At 42.5% G+C, this 21,613-nt stretch overlaps 1 protein-coding gene and 2 long non-coding RNA genes across 5 annotated transcripts in view; 1 reads left to right on the top strand and 2 right to left on the bottom strand.

Annotated features, from left to right (window-relative positions):
- The window catches only part of ppp2r2d (protein phosphatase 2, regulatory subunit B, delta), an 88,852-nt gene extending 87,605 nt beyond the window's left edge, over positions 1-1,247 (bottom strand). The window contains exons 1-2 of one of the 2 annotated variants that reach the window (XM_072479159.1): positions 1,084-1,247; positions 853-939 (exon numbers count right to left, since the gene is read on the bottom strand). In XM_072479159.1, coding sequence (XP_072335260.1) covers positions 853-939; positions 1,084-1,090 — 94 coding nt within the window. In that variant the 5' untranslated portion in view covers positions 1,091-1,247. Of the gene's footprint in view, positions 1-852; positions 940-1,083 lie in introns of those variants that run through there. The other variant, XM_072479160.1, reaches the window with a different exon arrangement.
- LOC140393113 (uncharacterized) lies at positions 1,219-19,470 on the top strand. The gene is made up of 3 exons (XR_011935494.1): positions 1,219-1,337; positions 5,027-5,083; positions 18,305-19,470. It is a non-coding gene; the product is annotated as an uncharacterized lncRNA (long non-coding RNA).
- Positions 4,763-21,613, bottom strand: part of LOC140393112 (uncharacterized) — an 84,625-nt gene continuing 67,774 nt past the window's right edge. Inside the window, exons 4-6 of one of the 2 annotated variants that reach the window (XR_011935492.1) lie at positions 19,012-19,124; positions 7,387-7,490; positions 4,763-5,529 (exon numbers count right to left, since the gene is read on the bottom strand). This is a non-coding gene — a long non-coding RNA (uncharacterized lncRNA). The remainder of the gene's footprint in view (positions 5,530-7,386; positions 7,491-19,011; positions 19,125-21,613) is intronic. The other variant, XR_011935493.1, reaches the window with a different exon arrangement.

Genomic DNA, 21,613 nt, shown 5'->3' on the forward strand with positions numbered 1-21,613 from the left:
TGATTCATGCACTAACACACCTAGATTCCCTCTGAATGTCTTTCACCTACAGTCTCTTCCCATTTAAATAATAATCTGCCTTTTGATTCCTCCTACCGAATTGCATGGCCTCAGCCCCACATTAAACTCCATTTGCCAGGTTTTCACCAACTCATCCAACCCATCTACATCCCGTTGTAGAATCACAACATCCTCGTCACAACATGCCCTTCCACCCATTTCCGTGTCACCAGTGAACAATTGCGGGCCAAACACTGATCCTGCGGTACTGCATCCACTAACTGGAACAGCACTCCCTCGATCTAACGCACGTTTTAAATGGGGCGCGGAGGGGATTTTTGTTTTAAGTGCCTGACTCCCTGAAAAGTGCAACTCGTAAAAACAGCTGTCTCAAAAACACCAGGATAGGATCTGCTTTCAAATCGCTTGGATAAAAGCGCCAAGAGATTCCGCACATTACGAGAATCTGCTTCAAGCACTTGTGGCTCGATGTCTTTAATGTTAGTAAGCAGATACTCCCGGAAATCGGTTCTCAGCGTTGTTCTTTTGAACTATACAAACTGATAATCTGAAGCGGCTCACATCCCCCCCCCCCCCAAACACCCTGGACCAAGGGCGCACGCACATTTGCGTCACTCACACCGAGGGGGAACTTTTTAAACTCAGTCTGATGTTTACAAATTGACAAACTGCTGCTGCCGGCGGCGACGGAGGGGCTGGACTGTTGTTGGGAGGCTGCAGGCAGGCATCAGGCCCGGGTTACAGGGCAGGCGGTGCTGCCGCCCCCCCCCCGATACCTTTTGACACCGAAACACCCCCCCGCCCCCGGACTCGCCGGCACCAACTCCTCACCTTCCGCCACATCCTCATCCACAGCACCCTTCACCTGGGAGAAACACCACTGCAGGTCGTTACCGCCGGTGCCGACACCTCCGACCCCTATTTAAAAAAAAAACCAAATCAATCAATTATCAGTAAACCGGCCGGGTGGGAAGGAGTGTGCGTCCCAATCCCCTCCCCCCCCAGGGATGGGGGGGGGGGGGGGGGGGAGACATGAGGGCCCTATTCACGGCCAGGTCTTACCCGCCATGTCTTTCCGATCAAGCCGACTGAACTTCCCCCGCCCCTCCCGCGGGGCCGGGCTGGACGAGGCGGCTCCGTAAGTCCGGGCGGTGCAGGGTTTTTTAAAAATCGTTGGTCCGGAAGCGGTGACAGGATTTCATGTCCCTCCGGCCGTCAGCGAGAGGCCAAAATGGCGGACACGGGCAGACGGCATGATGCACTGACGTCACCGCCTGGCGGCGCGCGCAGCCCGATCTTAAAGGGACCGCTTCAAGGTAATGGGTACGCAGGCAGCACTGACAGCATGGTATGTTGATGGTGTATTAAAGGGGCCGCATCAGAGTAATGGATGCACAGGCACCACTGATAGTATGGCACGCTGCTGAACTCTTAAAGGGACTTCTTTAGAGTGATGACGCACAGGCATCACTGATAGCATTTGATGCACTATCAATTACGACGAGACGAGAGTAGAATGTAATTGCGGCTTTATTACACAGAGATGTGTGGCCTCCTACAGCAGCTTACGAAATGGCTGCTGTTTGGAGAGCACGCACATTTATACGCCGCCTCCTGGGCGGAGCCAGCAGGCAGGGATTTACCCCCGTACCTGTAGTACAGGGGCCTTATCGTAATACCCATATATACAATATAATACAACAGTGGTGACTACCACACATTGCACTCTGCTGGTCTCTTAAAGGGACCGCTTCAGGGTAATGGGCTCACTGGGATCAATGATAGCATGTCTCGCTGCTGGTCTCTTAATGGGACCGCTTCAGAGTAATGGGGGCACATGCATCACTGATAGCATGGCATGCTATAGGGGCTGGTTTAGCACAGTTGGCTAAACAACTGACAATAAGCGATTATTATTATACTGCTGAACTCTTAAAGTGATAGACGCACAGGCACCACTGATAGCATGGCACTCTGCTGAACTCTTAAAGGGACCGCTTCAGAATGATGGACGCACAGGCATCACTGATAGCATTGCACTCTGCTGGTCTCTTAAAGGGATCGCTTCAGGGTAATGGGTGCACAGGCAGCACTGATAGCATGGTATGGTGCTGGTGCCTTAAAGGGGCCGCATCAGAGTAATGGATGCACAAGCACCACTGATAGCATGGCATGCTGCTGGTCTCTTCAAGGGGCTGCTTCAGGGTAATGGGCACACAGGCAGCACTTGTAGGATTGCACGCTGCTGGTCTATTAAAGGGGCCGTTTCAGAGTAATGGCACACAGTCAACATTGATAGGTTTGCACGATGCGGATTTCTTAAAGCAATGTTCTTCAAACTTTTTTTCCGGGGACCCATTTTTACCAACCGGCCAACCTTCGGGACCCAACCCAGCCAACCTTCGCGACCCACGCCGGTTGACCTTCGTGACCCACCATTTTCTCTTACCTTGTTTGCTGCTGACAAAAATGGAGGAAATGGTTTTGGGTCCCTTTGGCCCTCGTACACGCTCCTCCAATGGAACCTGTTGGATGAAGGTGAAGCCTTCCGGTGTTGGAAAGTATGGAGTCTCCATCTGTCCAAAGTTCTGAATTTTTTTCCTGTAAAATTTTATCAAATAATACCCTCCCGAACTTGTAAAAAAAAATGAATAAAATAAATGAAAAAAAAAATTAAATGAATAAAACCCCCCCGAACTTGTGAAACAAAAAGCTGTGACCATTTAAAAAAACAAAGCGGCCGCATTGCGCATGCGTGCCCGATCATCGGCACGCCTGCGCATAGTTTTGCACATGTGCGCCTATGATCTGGCAAGCATGCGCAGTGCGGCCGCATTTGTTTTCCATGTTCGCGGCCATTTTGAAGGCCGCTTGCAGCCAACGTTATTAACAGCCGGCTGCTGCAGCTGTTGCGCGCAGGTTTGCGCGATCGGGACCACCGCGACGGATGGCTCCGCGACCCTCCCGACACCCGCCCACGGCCCACCCGCGGGTCGCGCCCCCGAGTTTGACAATGCCTGTCTTAAAGGGAGCACTTGAGCGTAATGGGCACATGGGCGCACTGATAGGATACCTATTGCTGGCGCCTTAAATGGGCCACTACAGGTTAATTGACACACAGGCGGTACTGATAGCATTGCATGCTACGCATCTCTTAAAGGGGCCACTTCAGAGTAATGGGTACACAGGCAGCACTGGTCTCATTGCACTCTGCTGATCTCTTAAACAGATCACTTCAGGGTAATAGGCACATAGGCAGCACTTAGATAGGATCTGTACAAGCAGGACAGCCTACACCTGAACCAGACTGGGACAAATGATCTTGCAGGGAGATTAGCTAGTGTTGTTGGGGATGGTTTAATCTAGTTTGACAGGGGGATGGAAAACTGAGGGCAGAAACTGGTCGTTCAGAGTAGAGAGCAAGAGACATAAAATTAGCAAGTGACTGCAAGACAGAACAAGCTGTTACGACCCCCTGGACTTGTGCACGGTCAATTCCAGCCCCACTTGACCCGGAGGTGCAATACAATTAAATTAACCAATAATTCTTAGAAAAATAGCTGAGGCCATCAGTCCTTGGCTGCCCGACAATTACAGTCACCAGGTTTGTAGATTTAAACATTTACTTGTTTATTTTTTAACAAGAACTATAATGAAATATGCAGCAAGTACACCTGATTAACTATTATCTAATTCATATTCCCTCATTTTAATTTGCCCCCACCTTCTACATCCAGACACAGGACACGCAAACACAGAGGGGTGAAAATAATAAGTAAAAGGAAAAAGAGTTGTTGTTTCAGATGGTTGTCTTTAAGCAGCCCTTCCTCCAAAGTAAGCTTTCAGATTCAGGCCTCTGTTATGGTTTTACAGTAGATTCATTCATTCAGGTTCTCTGTAGGTGCAAAAATACAGCAACTTTCTGGAGAGAGAGCGAGAAACGGTCCTTTGTTCTGAGTGTCCAGGATTCAAACCGAGCTCCTTGGAGCTCTGAAAATGATTGCACTTGAGTAGGACCCAATCACCACCTGTTATCGGGCAGAGTACGGCCTTTTGGCCAATTCATTGCCCACCAGCCAATTAATCGAACCAAGTCCCACCCCATCCATCGGGTGCCAAGAAGTCTGGGTCTTGCTATCCAAAGCTAGCAGCACCATATACTATGTTGCAACTTTCTGAATTCCTCTTTGCTGCTTGACTTAAAGATACATGTCCATTAAGTATTCGTGGATAAAAAATGATAATGGTAAAAATAAAGAAAGGGGAAATAAGCGAATCAGCTAGAAGGACCCTTACAAAGCAAAGTTTTAAAAGTGTATAACACAGAAATTTGGCAGTGATAAAAGGTATTGCAAAGAGTACAGCAAACAAAGCCAATGAGCTCAGGGCACAGATAGACTTATGGCGGTATGATATAATTGCTGAACAGAAACTTGGCTTAAAGAGGGGTAAAATTGGTAGCTCAACATCCCTGGATATAAGGTGAGCAGACAGGATAAAGAGGGGCATAAAAAGATGGGCTGTAGCATTTCTGGTTAGATAATTACATTTGTGAGGAGGGATGACATGCTAAATTAATCATCATGTAAAGTCAGATTGAGCTCCAAACTAAAAAAAGGGGTAGTGACATTACTCGGAGTGTGCAATAGACCCTCAAATAGTAAGGAGATAGACAAAAAATATGTAGGCATATTTCTTTTTTCACAATGTACAAAATTTATTGCTAAAATTATATCTCTTGCAACAAAAATATAGAGAGTATAAAAATGTTTTTTTATATCAATGTACAATTCCAATATTTGATGCAGATACTTATAACCAAGAAAAAAATGTTTTTGTAGCTGAGAGTTTACATCTTCACGATTAACACTATGCGCATGAATTGATAATTGCTTTATATTTATCCATACAAGCTATGAACTTGAAATCTTAAACTTTAAAAAATAACAAAACATTGGTCCTTTCCAATACAACATTAATATTTATTTTTCCATCCACTGTCAAGCAATCTACTGAAATTATGCGACATATAAGCTCACCCGTGCCAAAAGCAAACTAAAAGGTAGGAAAATCAAAAAGGCATATAAAATGCAATTTCTGCAACCTATAATAGATGGATTATAAGAGTACGACAAGATGTGGGGTTTGCTATTTTCGCAATCTGGTCGAATGCCCAGTTGGCTTGGCTGGTTGTGGTGTGACAGGAAGTGCCTTTTTTGTGCTCAAGGCTGCTCTAGTTGTTTTTCTGCCTTCGGTCAATACCTTTCCAGTCACCTTTTCCATTTTTGATTTTTTTTTTAGGAGATGGATCAGAGGTTTCTGCACTAACACGCTTTTCTCCGAAGGTTCTTTTTGACGGACATCAGGGTGCTGAATCAAGCTCATTAGCATGTGGCTGGACTGTAATTGGTTCTTTTGTTGCAACTTCACAAGATTTGTTAATCCTGGTAGCCCTCCTAGCTGGTTTTGAGGATTCCACTGACAGGTAGTTAGCCTTGGTCTGTGGGCCTATTTTTGAGTGCAAAAACAATAGGGTAGCAATAGGTGAGAACTTCAACTGCCTGAATATCAATTTGGATACAAACAGCGCCCAGAGGGCACATAATAATAATAATAATCTTTATTAGTGTCACAAGTAGGCTCACATTAACACTGCAATGATTTTACTGTGAAATTCCACGAGTCGCCACATTCCGGCATCTGTTCGGGAACACTGAGGGAGAATTCACTATGTCCAATTCACCAACGAGCACGTCTTTCGGGACTTGTGGGAGGAAACCGGAGCACCCGAACGAAATCTACGCAGACACAGGGAGAAATTCTTGAACTGCATTCAAGATATATTTTTTACCCAGCAAACAACAAGCCCAATGAGAGGGAGTGCAATTCTAGATTTAGTCTCAGGAAATGAAGCTGGGCAAGTTGGTGGAGTAGCAATGGGGCTGGTTTAGCACAGGGCTAAAGAGCTGGCTTTTAAAGCAGACCAAGGCAGGCCAGCAGCATGGTTCAATTCCTGTACCAGTGTCCCCGAACAGGCGCCGGAATGTGGCGACTAGGGGCTTTTCACAGTAACTTCACTTGATGCCTACTTGTGATAATAAGCGATTTTCATTTCATTTCATTTTGGAGATTGTAACCATAACACGGTTGGATTTGGCACAACTGTGAAAAAAATTAAAGGGAGAACAGGAGTAAAAGTTCTAAATTGGAGAAAGACAAATTTTATGAAGCTGAGGCGTAATCTGGAGAAAGTGAACTTGTTACAGCTAATTGAAGGGAAATCAGTGACAAAGCAGTACGTGGGAGGTATTCACAAACAAGATTCTACAGGCACAGTGTAGGCATGTTTCCACAAGGAAAACGGGTGGTGCTGCCAAATCTTGAGCGCTGTGCGTTATCTAGAAGCATGCAGGTTAAGCTGAAACAGAAAAAGAAAACTTAAGACATTAGAAAGCCTGGAGGTTTATAGAAAAAGAAAACAGGGAAAGCAAAGAGAATGTTACAGTACCGGACGAGACCCCAATTTATATTAGGAAATTGGACGAGAAACTCCGATGATTTTCAATTTGTAAAACTGTGAGGAAAGGATACTTCATCCCCACCAGTGAATCCACTGACAAATAGGGACCTTTTATATGATAACAATCTTTATTATTAACACAGGATTAAACGCATAAAATAGCTTTACAATTAACAGTCAACCAATTCTTAACATCAATGGAAACACTTTAACGATTAACTTATACTTTCGCTATCTCCAATTATGCAAAGCCCATTACAGGGCAAAAGCCATTTGTAAATAAAGTTAGCAAAGCCAGGAATACTTGCTGTACTATTGTGTAGATATTTCCTTTCAGAAAAGGTGAGAGGGGTACCCTTTCAGGCACAACCTGGAAATCCTTCAGCCTTAGACTAATAAGTGCTACAGCTAAACTGCTTGCTGCAGCCTGGCTCCTCTCATTAATTAGGTCATCTCTATCCCACTAACTGGTTCATGACCATCTTACTAATGCTAAACACAACCCCTCAATTACCTCCATCCCAGGGATCCTTCCAAAAATACACAATATTCCATTAACCCCATAGAGGTAAACAAGTACATGGTTGGAATGAATGATTATCTCACTTTTACGATACTTTAATTACAGCCCGAGCAGGCACATCGCCTGCGTTATGTTAAACCAGGATTTTAAAAAATATTATGGTAACAGATATATAATACAACATATATAACAATTTTCCCACTTTCACCACACCTTTGCGCTTAAAAAATGAACCAGCAAAATGGCTTCATTTTTCCAAAGCCTTTTCAACTTTAAACACTGCTCATCACTAAACACTACCAGTACTCTATACGATACATACCTTATTATATTTTTGCATACAAATTTACACATCAGTACAGTTCCTTTCAGTCTCTCTTTTCCAACATTGAATGTTCTATCACTCTGCAATAATGTTTTTTCTTCCTGGTGCACATATAATTTTCAAGTTAAATGGTTGTAGCAATAAACTCCACCTAAACAGTCTTGCATTTTGATCTTTAAACTTCTCCAAAAACTTTAATGTATTATGGTCTGTATATACAATTGTCTGTGATAAATTGTTAGCAACATAAAGGTCAAAAGGTTGCAATGGCAATACAAAACTTAATGTCTCCTTCTCAATGCTCATATACATCTTTTGATGAATATTTCGTTTTCTGGAAAAATAACCAACAGGTCTTTCTATCCTTTTGTCATCTTCTTGTAACAGCACAGCACCAATGGCCACATCACTCGCATCAACTGCCACCTTACATTGTTAGGCATTAATTGGTGTTGCGGTAGTTAACACAGTTTCCAAATTGTCAAATGCCTCTGTGGAAACCTAACATGGCTGTCTGAAGCATCATGGGATACTTGACATAAAGTCTTAAAGTGTCTCATTGTAAATTGCTTTAGCTACCTCATTAATTCAGGCAGACAGATGGCCCCCTGTAAATTGATTACATTGCCTGGAGTTTAATCGGTTTCTTGACTAGGTCAATTTAGTTTGTATGGTGACAGACACACACCATTGTTCAATAACAGTACCATCGGAGCCAATGACGTTAGTCGATTAGCATGGCCTTTGTATTGCTAATGTATATTCATCTCTGTAGAATTACTGCAGTAGACATTGACGTCATCTGATCACCCCTCCTTTGTATCGGAATTGTACCTTTATCTCTGTGTAAACCAATTGAAAGGCTCAGGAATTACCAATGTATCACCTGTGGGGGGGGGGGGGAATGGGTTTCTTTTGTGTATAAAGATCTCTACGTCCCTCATGTTCCTCAGAGTGTGCCTGCTGCAACCCTTGATTCCAGTGGCCTCTCTCCTTGTGACAAGCAAAATCATTTAACGTTAACTGTGTTGTTATCTGTTACGCTTCTTTCAGTCTAAAAGTCTTACTCGGATGTTAAAGATTTCGACACCTCCTGACATTCTGACATCCAATAAAATTCTGACGTTCAGTCAGTGGAGGAACCACACTGCTAAAATCTGGCATGAACGTCCTGTAGAAATCACTCATGCCCAGAAATCTCAGAACTTTTCTTCTCATTCATGATATTGGGAACTCCCCAATAGCTTTTGTTTTCACATTCTGTGGGGCCACCTGACCATGTCCAACAGTATGGCCTAAGAATGTGACTTGGGATTTTGCAAATTCACTTTTCGCCAAGTTTACCACCAAGCCAGCCTCCTGTAGTTGATTGAACAATTCCTTTAAATGTTCCAAATGCTCATTCCACGTTTGACTGAACACTACCAGATCTTCTATGTACTGCATAATTCTTGCTGGCTAGTCTTTGGAATGTTGCCGGTGCACTCTTCATTCCATGCAGCATAATTTTAAATTGATACCGACTATTTGGCATTACAAAAGCCAGTATCCTTTAAGTAGGCAAAGTTTGTTAATAAAATTTGCTTCACACACCTTTTCAATCCAGTCTTCCAAACAAGGAATAAGATGCGATTCTGAGGGGCGGCACGGCGGCACAGTGGTTAGCACTGCTGTTGCATGGCACCGAGGACCTGGATTTGATCCCAGTCCTGCGTCACTGTCCGTGTGGAGTTTGCAAATTCTCCCTATGTCTGCATGGGTCTAGGGCAGCACGGTGGTGCAATGGTTATGTAGCCATGTAAAATGGCTGCGTTCCGATTAATCTGGCCAAAACCCAGTTTAAAACGGCTAACCCGAAAGACTGCTGGGAAAAGCAGCCAAGAAGACACAAGCAGGCAGCTGCAGACAGTTTTGCATATTCGGCTCTGGGAAGGTAGCCCAGATCGATACTCAGGGCTATCAACAGCCCATCAACCCAGGTATTCGCAGTTGCATTCGGGACTGTTTGCAGCCCATCTATTCAGACATCCACAGTTAAATCGGCTATCCCCGGGAACAATTGCAACATATTAGCAATTGAATACCGGGCCAGACCTGTCGGCGCCTGCAGTGGCCGAAACAAAGACAGGTGAGCGACCACCCCACCATCGAGGAATCGCCTCACCATTGGACACATCGACCCCAGAGATTGGGGACGGATCCAATCACTTGGGACTCAGGGTCAAGGGCCGCCCTGGGAGGCGGGAAGCCCCTGGGCCTTATAAAAGTGGGGATCCAAGTTCAGATCTCTCTCTCTCTCCTCTTCGCCTGCTCGAGACCTTCGCAAGACCAGCCACCGGCAACTGTAAGTTTGAATCCAGCGATTGCTATCCGGTAGAGACACCTAGCCACCGACCTGTAGCAGCCTTTTGAATCCCGCGGGCCAGATTTGATTGGACAAGCCATTCGTTTCCCTGACCTGGTGGGCTCTTCCTAAGTTAAGTATTGGCCAGTAGTGATAGGTTTATTATATAGAAAGTAGTATTAGGGTATTAATATTGCTTGTTGTATATAATAAATGACCGTTGTTTTGATCTTTACTAAGCGGTGTGCTGTGTTATTAATCATAACCTGAACTTGAACCATGTGGCGGTATCATAAAGATACCTGGCGACTCATGAGCAAAGGTGATGTAAACAGAGCAAATAGACTAAGGTTTAAAGGAGCAACATTTAGCGCTGCAGTCTCACGGCGCCGAACTCCCAGGTTCAATTCCAGCTCTGGGTCACTGTCCATGTGGAGTTTGCACATTCTCCCCGTGTTTGCGTGGGTTTCGCTCCCACAACACAAAGATGTGCAGGGTAGGTGGATTGGCCATGCTAAATTGCCCCTTAATTGGAAAAAAATAATTGGGTACTCTAAATTTAATAAAACAAAATGTCTGCGTGGGTCTCACCCCCACAACCCAAAGATATGCAGGTAGGCCACACTAATATTGCCCCTTAATTAGAAAAAAATATTTGGGCACTCTAAATTTGTACTAAAGAAAATGGATACGAATCTGACTTTGTAAATGCATTGACCTTTCTATGGATCACACATAATCATTTCATTCCATTTGGTTTTGGTACCATCACAATAGGTGAGCTCCAATCACTGCAACTCACTTCAATTATATCGTTCTTAAGCATGCCTTCAATCCCCTTTTCTACCTGTGCCAGCGTTAGTGGATTGAGTTTATAATGATGTTGATTAATTGGAATAGAATTTCCTACATCTACATCGTGTATATTTACTTTTGTACTTCCTAGTTTGTTCCCACATATAGCTTTATGTGACTGCAATAACTCTTTCAGTCACTCTGATTTTCCTCTGGAAGGTAACTCAGTAATTTAACCCAATTTCTTATTACTTCCTAATCGTCTAATTCCATTTGTGGAATGTCAAATTCAGACCCATCTGGAATTTGCTGTGAGTTATAATGAATAACCCAAGTCCTCCTTCTGCTTTCCTTCCCAATGAAAATACCTTTTGAGCATATTAACATGACACTCTGTGAGTTTTCCTTCTATCTGGCATTCTTATCAAAATAATTCACCTCACTCAATTTCCTTTCGATTTGATAAGGCCCACCATACCTTACATTTAATGGTTCACGTACCACTGGTAATAATACTAATATTTACTCCTCACAAACAAAACTACAAATTTCTTATTTCTTATCCGCCTCTTTTTTCATCGCATGCTGTGACAATTTTAAATACTTTTTCGTCAACTCAACATCCTTAGTTAATCTCTCCCTAAAGTTTGACGCATAATCCAATAATGTCATCTCCAAACACTGACTCACCAATTTCTTTGTAAGTAATCAAAGTGGTCCTCTTACTTCATGACGAAAAACCAATTCAGTGGACTAAATTTGGTTGATTCATTAGGTGCAGCCCTAATTGCAAATAATACAAGTGCAATTTCTGGATAATCCTAACTATAGGCCCTCAACATGGTCTTTAATGTTTGATATCAAAGATCTCAAATACAGATCTTTTATATTAAAATAACTTTATTCTTAAACACATTAACATCTCAGAAAATAGCTTTATAATTAACAGTTAAACAATTCTTAGCATAAAAGGAAACACTTTAATCTCTATCTCCAATTAAGCAAAGCTCTTTACAGATCAAAAACCACTTGTAAATAAAGTTAGAAAACACAGGGATACTTGCTGTACTATTGTGCAGAGATTTTCTTTCAAAAAATGAGAGAGACACCCTTCCAGGCACAGCCTGGAAATCCTTCTGTCTTTGTAAGGCTATAAAACCTGACAGCTAAACTATTTGATGCAGACCTGGCTCCTCCCAATAATTATACCATCTCTATTCCATTAAATTTCTCATGACCATCTTTACTAAGGTTAAACAGAATGCTTCAATTATCTTCATCCCAGGGAACCTTCCAAATTACACAATATTCCAATAACTCCATAAAGGTAAACAAGTACATGGTTGGAATGAATGATTATCTCACTTTTTGATACATTAATTCCAACCCTAGCAGATACATCGTCTGCCTCTATGTTAAATCATAATTTTTAATAATATTACAGCAACAGATATATAATACAATATATATAACACTTTTCCTACATTCATCACAAGAGGATATGAAAAAATATTGGCAAGTAAAATCAAGGCAAAATCAGATGTTTTATCAGTACATTAACAGCAAAAGGATAACTAAGGAAAGGTTTGAGTCCATCGGGGATTGTAACTTACGCATTGATGCTGAAGATTTTGGCAGGGTTCGTAAGGAGTACTTTGTCTCTGTCTCTGACAAAAGTGAGAGATGGTGCAGACATTCTAGTTAATATGGAGGTGTGGAATATGAGAGACAATAATCATAATGAGGGATGAAGTACTGTAGGGTACTGACATCCTTGAGGATGGACAAATCATCACGGCCAAAGGATTCTATCCCAGGATGTTGCAGGAAGCCAGAGGAGAAATAATGGATGTTCTGAGTATCATTTTCAAATCCTCATTGGATACAGGCAAGGTATCAAAGGATTGAAGCTCTGTGAACATTGTACTGTTGTTTAAAAATGAAGGATAAACCAAATAGTTACAGACCAGTCAGTCTGACTTCAGTGATGGGCAAATTATTAGAATCAAATCTGAAAACCAGGATAAATTGTCACTTAGAGAGACAAGAGTTAATCAGGGAAAGTCAGTGTGGTTTTGTCAAGGGAATGTCATGACTTGCTAACTTAATATAATTTTTTTGAGAAAGTAACAAGGAGGATTAATGGGGATGCTGCAGTAGATGTGGTCTACGTGGATTTTAGGAAGACATTCAACAGTTTCCCAAATGACAGTCTGGGCAGAAAAGTAAAAGCCCGTCGGATACAGGGGAATGTGGCGAGTTGGATCCAAAATTGGCTCAGTAACAGGAAACAAAGCTAATAATCAACACATGATTTTTGTGAATGCAAAGCAGTTTTCAGTGACATTCTATAGGGCTCAATCTTGGGTCCCCTGCTACTTAGCACAACAGTGCACTGGTTAGCACTGTTGCTTCACAGCGCTTGGGTCCCAGGATCGATTCCAGGCTTGGGTCATTGTCTGTGCGGAGTCTGCACATTCTCCCTGTGTCTGCGTAGGTTTCCTCCGGGTGCTCCGGTTTCTTCTCACAAGTCCCGAAAGACGTGATGTTAGGTCATTTGGACATTCTGAATTTTCCCTCCGTGTACCCGAACAGGCGCCGGAATGTGGCGACTCAGGGCTTTTCACAGTAACGTCATTGCATTGTTAATGTAAGCCTATTTGTGACAATAAAGGTTATTATTATTATGTCATTATGTTATATATTAATGATTTGGACCTAAATGTGGGAGGCATGATTGTGAAATTTCCATGTTTTTCCAGTCTTCAAAGAACAGGGCCATATTTAGATTAGATTTAGATTTGTCACGTGTACAAAGGTACAGAAAATATATTGTTCTGCGTACAGTCTAGTCAGATTGTACCACACATAAAAAACATAGGACATATGATAGATACACAATGTAAATACATAGACAGAGATATTGGGTGACGCGTACGAGTGCAGTGCTACTCAGCAGAGAAGATGAGTGGAGAGCTCAGTTCAGTCCACAAATGGATCATTTAGGAGTCTGGTAGCAGAGGGCAAAAAAGTTGTTTCTGAATCTGTTAGTGCATGTTCTCAGACTTTTGCCTGATGGAAGAGGTTGGAAGAGAGAATACCTCGGATGCCTGCTTTCCCGTGGCAAAGGGAGATATAGACAGAGTCAATGAATGGGAAGCGGGTTTGTGTGATGGATTGGGCTGTGTTCGCGACTCACTTGTTTCTTATGGTCTTGGGCTTAGCAGTTGCCATACCAGGCTGTGATGCAGCCAGATAGGATGCTTTCTATGGTGCATCTGTAAAAATTGGTAAGAGTCAATTTGGACATGACGCGATGTATATTAATATATGCAGCTTCTAGCACATGTACTTCATTGAGCATTTTTCAACTAAACAAAATAGGCAACAACCATTCCCTGGTTCATTCCCTATGGCAACGCCCTTGACCAATCAGAGTCAACCTGCTTGTTGAATTTAAACAAAGTTTTGTAGTTAACTGTCAGTTGTCAGTTAACTAGTACATGGTCCACAGCAACACTGCTACCAATCAGAGATCACTTGCCAACCAATTAGTACTCTCTTCTCATGCAGAATAAATTCTTGTTCCTTTGATATTCTTATGAATTTTCCTGATGAGTGTAAGACAAATAGTTTCAAATATGTGTTTTCTTTCAGCAATATTCAAGTTCTGTACTTCAAATGATTAACACCTGTAGCGGGATCCCCTTTTACCTCCACCCCCGTGGGCTTCTACCAGGCTTGGCACCCCGTCGTCCAAGCCCCACCACTGCCCGGGTGATCCTCTCTCTCTCCGGTGGATTCGCTACCACCTGCGCCTGCTTCACCTGAGCAGCGCCCCCAAGAGAGAGAGGAAAGGAAAACCTCTGCCCATCTGGCAGCCTTTCCTGAGTGAGCGGGTTCGAATCGCCCAGGGATTTCCCTTAGTTTTCGACACCGGATTTATGGTAAGGAGTATTTTAATAGAGTGACTTGGCTAGAGCTCGTTGGTGAGGGATTGAAGCAATTGAGACAGACTCCAATTCCAAAATCCAAACACATATATTTATTAATTGCCAAGATCAACCACCACCAAATACAGAAAACACACAATTATCTTATACTTTAATGACTATTACTATGGAAGGAATACTATCGCAGCACAACGTAAAACTTACATACACAATTTTAGCAATCTTTTAAAAGGACAAAATAGGAGCATGCACCCCCTTTCCCCAAAGCCTCAACCACTATACTAGTCCAGGGAGCTTCGCAAGCTGCTGCGGGATACTTACAATCCAAGGCTGATATTGTAGGAGCAGAGAGTTCAGCACGAGCAGAAGATCCTAAGAGAGCGAATGGCCGTTTGACCACCCTTTTTATAGTCCAAAATCCAAGTTTTTTTCGCTCCAGTCCAGCTTCTTTTGTGTGAGCATGTAAGTTAGCATTTCAAAGTTCCCGCAGGTCTCGCCCCTTCTCCTGATAGGTCCAGGTAGCCAGCTCCAGTCTTAAACGGCTTCCTGCCCGCTCCATTGTCCTGGGAGATCGCAGTCTTCCACACCTCATTAAGAAGATGGGATTTTCGAGTCTGCCATTCGCTCGGGATTGCTGCCATTATGACCAGATTATGCTGATGGGTTTTCAGCTCCGATGGAGACAAGGTCATTATCATATGTAAGGAGTTCTTACCAACACATTGTTTCTTGGCTGGGGGAGTTTCAGGGCTATTAGCATTTCCATTGTGCCCTTTGCTGATCCAATTAGTGCTGTCTGTCTACTGATGAGTTGTAAGTCCAGGGGGGGTTGCTGCAAACATTCCTTTCACACTCACAGACAGCCCTGCAAGCCAAGCTTGCTGGGAAAAATTTGGCCAAGAATGGTGTCCATTTTACAGTTTCTGAGGCTAAAGTCCAGTTTTGCAGTTCAAGGGGACCAGGGGTTGCCCGAGATTCTTACACACCCTTTCCTCCCCCTACCCAATGTGCTGATCCCAGCTTCTCCACCTTTGTCTTGCAATAGTATATCTCTGATCATTTGCCTTCTTTCCTCTCCATTTTGTTACAATTTCTATTTTTCCCCCATTCTATCTCCCCTTTATTGCCATCCATTTCCCCTTTTCTCTGCTCTTCATTCCCATCCATCCCCCTATCAGTGCGATCCACTCCTCCTTTCTTTCTTTGCCATCTCTATATACAAATACATGTGTAGAAGTTACACCACCAAACAATTCATTTGGTCCAACCAATTTGTGTCGGTGTTTACCTTCAATCCAAACAAATAATTTTAATTATATTTTCCTGGCCTGTTCTCATCTCTACCTATCTAATTTGGTTTTGAATGTGACATATATGGTCTCAGCCTCAAGTACTAAGCTAGGAAGTGAATTCCAAAGCCTCAAAACACTCGGGTAATTTTTTTCACTTCCCTCTGTTCTAAATATTTTACATTTAGTCTTACAACCAGTGGCCTAAACTACTGGAAACTGTCCATTTCTATCTTCTTTATCCAATTTTTTCACACTAGTAAACTCTGTATTTCCTCAGACCAGACAGCACCTTAGTGAATGTATGGTGCACTTTTTCTAAAGCCGCAATACTCTCCTAATAGTATAGCACCCAATACTGCTTTTTATAAGAGGATGAGGGACTTCTGTCAATATTCACTCTATAAATTCCTTTCTCAGCCAATACTGATAAGTGAAAGTATCCAAGCCCCCTGTAGTACTTTGAATTTTGTTCCAGGTTTCCAAAATAAAGTTGGCCCTTCCAAGAGATAGTCAATAGGCAGGATATACTGCTCTTCTCTCTGACAGGATTTCCGTTTGTCCCTCTCCCCCTCCACAGGATAAATATTCCCCACTTTCTCTGTATTATAGCTTTGACAAAGGGTCATCCAGACTCAAAACATTCGCTCTTTTCTCTTCCAACAGATGCTGCCAGAGCTGCTGATATTATCCAGCATTTTCTCTTTGGTTTCAGATTTCAGCATCCACAGCAATTTGCTTTTATCCAGTGTTTATGTCACTGCCACTTCTCTTCCAGGAATGTCTACCCTGAAGAAGGATGTACTGCTCTTCTCTCTGACAGGATTTCCGTATGTCCCTCCCCCACTCCACAGTATAAATATTTCCCACTTTCTCTGTATTATAGCTTTGACAAAGGGTCATCAGGACTTGAAACGTTAGCTCTTTTCTCTCCCTACAGATGCTGCCAGACTTGCTGAGATTTTCCAGCATTTTCTCTTTGGTTTCAGATTCCAGCATCCGCAATAATTTGCTTTTAGGCAGGATGTCCAACTCATTTTACCTTATGTTACGTATTAGAAAAATTTCAGCTGACCGAAAGATCAAAATGACAGTTCCAGACAAAATCAATAAAGTTTTCAAAATAATTTGATTATTAATTTCATGCAACTTGTCAGTTCAAGTTCAATTCATTTTACAACATTTATTTCCCCAAATAAAGACACAGGATGGACAATTTTCTGCGTCTTTGGGCCAGTTTTTCAAAGTGGTGTTGGGAACCTGGTACCATAATAACTCCTGGATCTCGATCCTATGCTATATCACTATTTTGAAATATAAATGCCTTAATTGCGCTGGAGGCGAGTTCAAGGTCCAATTAGTGATGCAGAGTATCACTAAGAGGTGTGAGCTGCCTGCAGAACATGAGTGGCGATGGCAGCCATGATGGGGTCTGGTGCTACCTTGTCGAAGCGAACAGGTGGAATCTTGGAGAGCTAGCAGCATTAAAGCATAACAAACATGTCCGTGTATCCGAATGAGATGCAATGCTCAAGGTCCAATGACACAAGGTCCCCCGCGTCCTAATGTCTTCACTACAAAAAACTTTTACTTCTCACATGGAATCTAACAGCCTTGCACTAATGTGCTGCAGACTGTTCCTGTTCACTGAATTCACATTTGAAAATTGCATCCTCACCCTCCCCAGACCATGAACAAACTAAGTTTAATATGCTGTTAATTGGAGGCAAGTGGGGTAACTGTTCCCCCGAACCTCCCTTTGAAGATCAGAGTGTATCCCAGACATGTCAGGTTCCAGAGATGTATTGTGATGTCCCACCCGTAATCTATAGAATCTCTATAGTGCAGAAGGAGGCCATTTGGCCCATCGAGTCTGCACCAAAACAGCACCCGACCTAGGTCCACTCCCCAGCCCTATCCCTGTAACCTTGTAACCCCACCTAACCTACATATTTTTGGACACTAAGGGGCAAGTTAGCATGGCCAATTCACCTAGCCTGCACATCTTTGGACTTAATGATGAGTTAAATATCTCTTTATCATGTTGGATGAGAAATGTTACTACTGGTTATGAATAATTTTCACAAATGGTAGATTTGTTCTAAGCAATTTTATTGGCAATAAAAACAGTTACCACTCTCCTCACGTCTACCAGCATTGGTACTAATGGAAAATCTACAGGTAAATTTCCCTCACTTCTGCTTTGCCCCCACACTGCAGCGATCTGTATATTTGCTGGTATGTAAAGGGTTAACAACTGTATCATAGCGTTAGACAACCACTAGATGGCAGCACTAGATCCATGTACATAAACTGAATTCAGAGAATCTTCCTGGCTCTTCGAACCAGGAGTGACTAGACAGCAGAGTGTTAGAGAGATATAGTTTAGTTTGCACATGTAGTTAAACACAGTTAATACTTCTTCTGATTTACTTTATCATCAGTTATAGTTGTGAAGAGTGAACAAACGCATTAGTATTTATATTCATTATTCATTCAATGTTGTTTGCTTTAAATTGAACTACAACCATCAGACCAGTCTGGGAGTAAGCAAAGAGTAATGACATATTACGATCATGTAATATAACATGGTACCAGGAGTGGCGTTCAAAAAAACTAGACAGAGTGATTTAATTCGATCGGAAACAGAAGAAATCCATAGCAGCTATTTGACTGGAGAAGCATCACAGCCAATGAATCCTTTGAAGACAACCACCTCGATGGACCACGCAGAAGCTCCACATCACCTTAAGATTACTGGTAATTTGAATTCTAATTGGAAACTGTTTAAATAACAATTTCAAATATATTGGGAAGCTACAGATTTAACTACCATGGCTGATGCTAGAAAAATTGTATTGCTTTTATCAATGGCAGGACAGCATGCAATCAAAATATATAACTCCTTCCAGTATTCTGCTGGTCAGGACAAAGCTAAATTTGATGTGATTTTAAGTAAATTCGACAACCACTGCAAGATCCAAACAAATGAGACATTTGAACGTTTTGTTTTCCACAAGAGATTGCAAAAAACGGGAATCGTTTACTAGCTTTGTGACAGACATAAAACTTCTAGCTCAATCCTGCATGATTTGTTAATTCGTGACCAGATTGTATTTGGGATAAATGATGAACACCTAAGAGAAAGGCTTTTGAGACAACAGGACTTAATGCTAGAAAGAGCGATTGAAAAATGCCTAGCATATCAGCAAAGTAAGAAGCAATATCATGAATATTATACCTGTAAAAAAGGCGTGAAAATCCACCACATGGTTGAGTGTGTAAAAATGGTGTCGCAATTGATGAAGAAGCACTTTTTGGATGGCAGCCACCTTGCATGTGTGCACTCGAACCCTGCATGAAAAAATGCGAGACGGATGAAAGCCGATCTGCGCATGCGCGAAGGTGTGTCGTGCATCATAACGTCAACTTCATGACGTGTTATAGATGTGGAACTGCCCCCTTAAAGAAGAAATGTCCAGCAAATGGAAAAAAAATGCTCTGAATATGGCAAACTGAACAAACTCATTAGTATTCATATTCGTTATTCATTAAATGTTATTTGCTTTAAATTGAAGACATAGTTTCATTGAACGACAACCACCAGACCATTCTGGGAGTAAGCAAAGAGTAACAATGTCTACAATCACATAATATAACACACCTCATACACAAACATATTATAATAAAAGACCAGTCTACACTGATTATATTAAATTTGCCAAAGCAAAGATCTGGTCATATTTTATATTTTTTATTGTATTTGCAAAATTAGACCACAATAATAAATGATACACCATTGATTAGTGGATATATTAATAAAATGACCATTGTTGTTTCCCTTTTAATCCGGTCCCTCGCGTGCAAGAGGCCATTTTACAAGAATTCCCTCAAATTAGTTATGTTCGTTCATATGTAATAGACAAGGAGGAAAACAGGAAATTAATGAGATTCATGCACATGCATTGGGTAAGGCAGATGTTGTTACAAAGAAAATACCAACTCATAGTAATTAAACAGATCCATTTGTTTTGTTTTTTTAAAATATTTTTATTCTCCTTTTTCACATTTTCTCCCACATTTACACCCATCAACAGTAAACAATAATCAGCAAGATATGTCAATCCCCATAATAACAACAATCCCATCTGCCCACCAACCCCCAAACATCAGCCCGCATGTTTACATAAACAAATGACAAAAAGGAATCAGGGATTACCCATAGTCACCCTTAATCCACACAGCCCCCCTCCCCCCCCAACTAATGTTCGATGTTATCCAGTTCTTGAAAGTGCATAATAAATAGTGCCCATGACTTGTAGAACCCCACCGAGCTTCCCCTCAGTTCGAACGTAACCTTCTCAAGGGTCAAGTATTCCTACAGGTCCCCCCGCCATGCCAGGGCACTGGGTGGAGAGGCTGCTCTCCATCCCAGCAGGATCTGCCTTCGAGCGATCAACGAGGCGAAGACTATGATATCTGCCTCCGCTCCCGTTTCCAACCCTGGCTGGTCCGACACCCCGAATATGGCCTCCTGGGGACCCGGGTCCAGTTTCACATGCACCACCTTGGAAATTACCCTAAACACCTCCTTCCAGTACTCCCCTAGCTTTGGACAGGATCAAAACATATGGACGTGATTGCACCCCCCCCCCCCCCACCCGCCCGCAACGCTCACACACATCCTCTAATCCTTCAAAAACTAGGCTCATCCTCGCCCTCATGAGGTGCGCTCTATAGACCATAAGACATAGGAGCGGACGTAAGGCCATTCGGCCCATCAAGTCCTCTCCACCATTCAATCATGGCTGATTTCAACTCCATTTACCCGCTCTCTCTCCATTCCTCGAGAAATCAAGAATTTATCAACTTCTGTCTTAAAGACATTCAACATCCCGGCCTCCACCGCCCTCTGTGGCAATGAATTCCACAGACCCACCACTCCCAGGCTGAAGAAATTTCTCCTCATCTCTGTTCTAAAGTGACTGCCTTTTATTCTAAGGCTGTGCCCCCGGGTCCTAGTGGAGTTTATGAGGTTGAGGGGAGATCTAATAGAAACTTACAAGATAATGAATGGTTTAGATAGGGTGGATGTAGGGAAGTTGTTTCCATTAGCAGGGTCTCCCTACATCCACCATAAGAATACCCTTATTTTACTCAGCAGTCTCCCGTGAGGCACCTTATCAAAGGCCTTTTGGAAGTCAAGATAGATAACATCCATTGGCTCTCCTTGGTCTAACCTATTTGTTATCTCTTCAAAAAACTCTAACAGGTTTGTCAGGCACGACCTCCCCTTACTGACTTGTCCTAATCCGACCGTGCACTTCCAAGAATTTAGAAATCTCATCCTTAACAATGGATTCTAGAATCTTGCCAACAACCGGGGTTAGGCTAATTGGCCTATAATTTTCCATCTTTTTCCTTGTTCCCTTCTTGAACAGGGGGGTTACAACAGCAATTTTCCAATCCTCTGGGACTTTCCCTGACTCCAGTGACTTTTGAAAGATCATAACTAACGCCTCCACTATTTCTTCAGCTATCTCCTTTAGAACTCTAGGATGTAGCCCATCTGGGCCCGGAGATTTATCAATTTTTTGACCTCTTAGTTTCTCTAGCACTTTCTCCTTTGTGACGGCTACCATATTCAACTCTGCCCCCTGACTCTCCTGAATTGTTGGGATATTACTCATGTCTTCTACTGTGAAGACTGACGCAAAGTACTTATTTCCTTGTCTCCCATCACTAGATTACCAGCGTCATTTTGGAGCGGCCCAATGTCTACTTTTGCCTCCCGTTTGTTTTTAATGTATTTAAAGAAACCTTTACTATCATTCCTAATGTTA

The sequence above is a fragment of the Scyliorhinus torazame genome, chromosome 16 (assembly GCF_047496885.1).
Source record: "Scyliorhinus torazame isolate Kashiwa2021f chromosome 16, sScyTor2.1, whole genome shotgun sequence".
NCBI classification, from domain to species: domain Eukaryota; kingdom Metazoa; phylum Chordata; class Chondrichthyes; order Carcharhiniformes; family Scyliorhinidae; genus Scyliorhinus; species Scyliorhinus torazame.